We start from the raw sequence: 5,686 nt of genomic DNA on the forward strand, positions 1-5,686 counted from the left end.
GTGTGTGTGTGTGTGTGTGTGTCGGGCGGGTGGGGTGGTGGTGAGTTGAGTACAGGTTAAGAACGTGGGGCGGAAACTGAGGCACGGAGTGGGAAGGAAGGAGCGCAGGTGAAGGAAGGCGCTCTGCTCCGATCTGGACTCAAACTCCTCGTCCCTCTTCCCTTCCAGACTCCGCATACCTGGACGAAGTGTCCCTGCCCGACTTCGAGCTGCTCAGCGACCCGGAGGACGAGCACCTGTGTGCCAACCTGATGCAGTTGCTGCAGGAGAGCCTGGCCCAGGCGCGTCTGGGCTCGCGGCGGCCGGTGCGCCTCCTGATGCCCAGCCAGCTGGCGAGCCAGGTGGGCAAGGAACTCCTGCGCCTGGCCTACAGCGAGCCGTGCGGCCTGCGGGGGGCGCTCCTGGACGTCTGCGTAGAGCAGGGCAAGAGCTGCCACAGCTTGAGCCAGCTGTCCCTCGACCCCAGCCTGGTGCCCACCTTCCAGCTGACCCTTGTGCTGCGATTGGACTCACGCCTGTGGCCCAAGATCCAGGGGCTGTTCAGCTCCGCCAACTCCTCCTTGGTCCCTGGCCTCAGCCAGTCCCTGACTCTGGGCACGGGCTTCCGAGTCATCAAGAAGAAGCTGTACAGCTCGGAGCAGCTGCTCATTGAGGAGTGCTGAACGCCGGGCCGGGCGGAGACCTGGACCCTTCGCGGGTGGACTCTGGGCAGGCAGCAGCTTAGGGCCGCTGCACTTGACCTTCGAAGACTGTGAGGGACGGCCACTGGAGGGGCGGGAGACAGACAGTGTTTTCCTAGGAGCCCTTCTGAGGCGGCTGCAGGTGCTCACCCCTTTAGTACTGTAGCGTGAAAAAAAGGTGGAGAGGCCGGTCGGCCAGTCTGGTCGAAGTGTAGCATGTCCCTTATTTGTATCATAACTGACAGTTAAGACAGCCGTGGTGTCCTGGGGCCCAGAGATCAGCCGGGCTGCCCGGCCTCGGGCCAGTAGGTGTATGCTCACAGTAGCCGGCCCTGTGGGGGGTGGGGGGCCATCGAGGGGAGTTTTTGTGTCTCCTGGTCTGGAGGGACCAAGTGAGTGTGTTCTTTGGTTTTCCTGTCTCGTCCCGCCCCGCCCCCGTGTCCACGGGAACTTCACTACTGACCTGTTGTAGGCAGCTATCTTACAGCACATGAATGTAAGACTAGGAAGGGGGGTGGGTGTTGGGATCACTCTGGATCTTTGACACTTGAAAAATACACCTGAGGCTGCATTTAGCCCATCCCCCACGGAGGGGTGAAAAGTGGAGCTTAAAGGGGGTGGGGCTGAGTGGGGGGTGGGGCTGGACCTCACCCTCCAAGAGTGCCTCCTATTCTTCCAGCTAGGACTATTTACGTGAAGATACTTATTGTTCGTGAATACACTTGATGTTCAAGTATTAAGACCTATGCAATATTTTTTACTTTTCTAATAAAAAAAAGTTTGTTTTTTAAAAAGAACCAATTGGTTGAGTCTTTCATGGGATCCTGAAATCAGGGTGGGAGATAGATGCCGGTGAAATGGCTTTCATCACATGCTTGTCTTGCCCCCTCCTGGGGATTGCCTGCCAGGCTGCAAAGGCTTGTGCACTGTATATACCACCTGTGCCCAAACTCTTGCTCTGTGCTGGCTGAGGCTGCCCCACTCCCACCGAGAGGGCACACTTTAAAAGGTGAATCAGACCTCAGGCTCCCTGAGCCACAGCTCCCTGGCTGCCCTGGGTCAGAGGGCATGGGGCCCTGGAGCCCAATCCCCATACAGCCAGTGACATTAGGCTGGAAGCGACTTCTTAAACATTGCCTTTTTCTGCAGTCACATGAAAACTGCTCATTTTACTTGGATAGAAAAGAGAGGCCAGGAGCCCCCAAAAAAGGTTGGAGATAGTTGACTTCATCCCCGCTTCTCAGTGGGGTTCAGGACTGTGTGCCACAAGGCACACACACACCCCACAGAGGTGCACAGGTGTGCAGAGTTGAAGTGGGGGAGGGAGGAGTGGGAATAAGAGGGAACAGCCAGGTCTGAAAAGCAGCATAGGAGAGACCAGGACTCATTGTGCTGCTAGGGCCTCATTTCCTTATTGTTGAAATGGGGGCTGGGCTAGATGAAGGCCAAGGCCTATCCCACTTCTATGGGCGGTTGGGGCAGGTCCTTCCACAGTTGCTAGCCTTTGGAGAATTCTTACCTCCCAAGTTTTTTTGCCCAGTATCAAGCATGTCCTGTTTTCCCAACAGGACTCAGTGGTTCTTCCCCTGGACTACAGCCCTGTGTCAAGTTTGATGAAGTAGTTCCAAGGCAAAAGCAAACACCAAATCAGATGCTGGCAGGCGGGTTCTAACTCATGGAGAGCCCACCTGCTACAGCGTAGAACGGCTGGTGGGATTGCTAGGCCTTTCTTCTTCGCAGTGCCCTTAACCATTTGGAAGTCCTTGGTTCTCTGGCAGGGCCCCAGAAATCTGCATTTTCATCAACCTCCCAGAGATTCTGACCCAGGGTCCTGAACCTGGAGATGGCTTGGAAGACTGGCCTCTCTGGTAGGACGGAGTGTCTTGTTTCCTTAAGTGAGTGACCTTGAGTTAGAATTAGATTTGAAAATGGACAGTGAAAACAATGACATGCTGAGAACCTGGTTCTGAGAACACTCTCACTGTTACCACCATCCCTTTTAAATTCTTATTTAGCATATTTTCCTAATAGCTACCTTGTGAGGGCTGGGTGGAACAGGGTTTTGTAACATTTTACAAATGAGTAAACAGAAGCCCAAAAGGAGTCCTGGGAGCCTAGTGGGCTGCACACTGTGTTGCTAATCACAAGGTCAGTGGTTTGAATCTACCAGCTGCTCCAAGGGAGAAAGATGAGGCTGTCTACTTCCATAACGATCTCAAGTAGGAAAACCCACAGGGGCAGTTCTACCTTGTCCTCAAAAACAGTGAGTTTGGTGTTTTTGAGTTGAAGCAAAGGCCCAGGCCCTTGAATGACCATCTTCTTCCGGTCATGGGCTGCTCTTGTCCACTTACAACCCCTTGGGGTGAGGATGGGGGAAGTTTAGCAGACTTGACATTTGGGCCGCCTGAGGGGCGGCGTTCCTGGTGCCAGTGCTCTTGACTGCGTGTCCTTCGCCCCAACGAGGAGTAGGGGGAAAGTTTGGATCTGCCCTCCCAGCAGAGATCTTGCTTGGCAGGGATGAGCTGGATGGCATGAACCTCTCACCGAGTGCAGGAGCAGCTGAGCACACTCAGTTCCTTCCCTTCGCTGCAGTAAGACCGAGGTCAAATCATGCTGGGCTTACCAGGAAGCTCAGCTAAGAGTCCTCTCTTGAAGCTAGACTGGCTTCTTCAGTCGCCCAAGGCCTGGAAATCCACCGAGGTCGGACAGAGGGCCCCAAGAAGGAGCTCTGTAGCTCGGGTTTCCCTGTCTCCCCGAGAAGCCCAGGCTTGCTTTACCCCAGCTCTTAGTTTCCCTCGGAGCAGATAGTTAGGAGCCCTGGTGGCAGAGTGACTGCCGTCTGCAAACGACCAGTCTTCTCCACAGGAGAAAGACAAGGCTTTCTACTCCTGTAAAGAGTGACAGTCTCAGAAAACCCACAGGGGCAGTGCCACCCTGCCCTATAGGGCAGCTATGAGTCGACATGCGCTTGATGGCAGTGAGTTTGAATTTAAAGAGGATAGGGCATGCTCCTTTGTCATTAAGACCCTGGAAGTTTAGTAAAATGAATGAAGACTCACGCCTAAAACCCAACATGGGAAAATGCGTTCCGGAAAGTGTTCTATTGACCTATAAAATTTGTACTGATTACATTTGTATATCTTCCCTTATTCTCTGTTCTCATCATGCCAGCCTACATCAAGAGACCTGGTGGCATCGTGGGCTGCTATACTTAAGGTCAGCAGTTCAAAACCATCAGCCACTATGTGAGAGAAAGATGAGGCCTTTTCTACTCCCTGGAGGATTTACAGCCTCAGAACCCCCTGGGGGCAGTTCTACTCTGCTCCTCTGGTTGCTAAGAGTTGCAATCAGCTCAGTGGCAGTGAAGGTTTTGTTTGGGTTTTGAGTTTTCAGGCTAGAACCTGAAACAACTCCCTCTTATCAGACTCCATTGTCTGATAAGGGCTTTTCCCTCTGCATGCTCACTTCCCATCGCCCGTGTGACTGAAGCCCAGGGCAGGATGAACTGCCCACTCCTCTCACCACAGTAGATGCTCATTCTACACTTTGCTCCAGCCAGGCCCTCCATCGGCAGTACCCTCTCTTTGCCTACAAGCCCTACAAAGCCCAGAGCAAGTTCCAGCCCTTTTATGTCAATAGCCACCTCCTTCCTGCTTTATCCTTTATGATTGTAATTTGAAAACTTAGTAATTCTCTGCCCACGTATGCACTTTTGTGTCCTTCAAATCGCATGCACACACACAAATTAGCTTAACATGGATCACAGATTTAAATGTAAGAGCCAATATTGTAGAACTCTTTTTTTTTTTACAATTTCAATAATGTATTCATTTAGAAAGAATTCAGTAACATTAGTCTTATTGTTCAAATGCTGCGACTATTCTACATACACTTTTTTTTTTTTAAATCATTTTATTAGGGGCTCATACAACTCTTATCACAATCCATACAAATTTAGTACATCGGCATGACCTTTGGTTAGGCAATAACTTCTTAGATAAGACACTAAAAGCATGATGATAAAAAAACAAGATTGACTAGTTGGATTTTATCAAAATTTTAAATTTCTGTACTTCAAAAGACAGCACTGAGCAAATGAAAGGACAAGCCACAGGGTCGGAGAACACATTTTCCAATCAAATATCTATAAGGGATTTGCATCCGGGATACATAAAAACAAACAAACAAAACTCTTACAACTCAGTTAAAAATGGAGCAAAGTAGAGAAATAGATATTTCTCCAAAGAAGACTTGCTTCTTTTTCTTTGATTTTGATCCATAAAGGACTCATGAGAAGATGTTTAACAATGTGGGTCCTTAAGGAAGTGAAAATCAGCATTCCAATGAGATACCATGCTTCACCACCAGAATGGTCATAATAAAAAGGAGACATTGGTGAGTGTTGGGAAGGCTGTGGAGTGACTGAAATTCTCATGCATTGTTGTTGCTGTCGGCGTCAGGTGTTACCGAGTTGGTTCCCACCTGTTATGACCTCAGGTGGATGGACGGAAACTGCCGGCCCTGCACTATTCTCACAGCTGTTCTCATGCTCAGGCCCATCATTGCGTCCATTGTGTCCGTCCAGCTCCTTGAGGCTCTTCCTCTTGTTTGCCGCCTCTCTACTTTCCCAAGCACGATGTCCTTCTCCATGGACTGGACTCTCCTGACGACATGCCCGAAAAACATGAGACAACGTCTCACCAGCCTTGCCTCTAAGGAGCATTCTGGCTGTACTTCTTCCAAGACAGATTTGTTTGTTCTCTGGGTAGTACATGGGGCTTTTAATATTCTTCTCCAGCACCACAATTCAAATGTATTTATTCTTTGGTCTTCCTTCTTCAATGTCCAACTTTCACACACACCCGAGGTAACTGAAAACACCATGACGGGTCCGGCTCGCCTTAGTCCTCAAGGGGACAGCCTCAATTTTCAACACTTTAAAGAGGCGTTGAGCAGCACATTCACCCAATGCAATGTTTCCTTTGACCGACTGACTGCTATTTCCA

At 50.4% G+C, this 5,686-nt stretch overlaps 1 protein-coding gene across 1 annotated transcript in view; it reads left to right on the top strand.

Annotated features, from left to right (window-relative positions):
* Positions 1-1,477, top strand: part of DDIT4 (DNA damage inducible transcript 4) — a 2,162-nt gene extending 685 nt beyond the window's left edge. The window contains exon 3 of the mRNA XM_004701154.2: positions 169-1,477. Within this exon, the coding sequence (XP_004701211.1) occupies positions 169-662 (494 nt within the window). The 3' untranslated portion in view covers positions 663-1,477. The remainder of the gene's footprint in view (positions 1-168) is intronic.
* The last annotated feature ends 4,209 nt before the right edge of the window (positions 1,478-5,686 follow it).

The sequence above is a fragment of the Echinops telfairi genome, unplaced genomic scaffold (assembly GCF_000313985.2).
Source record: "Echinops telfairi isolate 266 unplaced genomic scaffold, ASM31398v2 ScPeMD7_70;HRSCAF=299, whole genome shotgun sequence".
Taxonomy (NCBI): domain Eukaryota; kingdom Metazoa; phylum Chordata; class Mammalia; order Afrosoricida; family Tenrecidae; genus Echinops; species Echinops telfairi.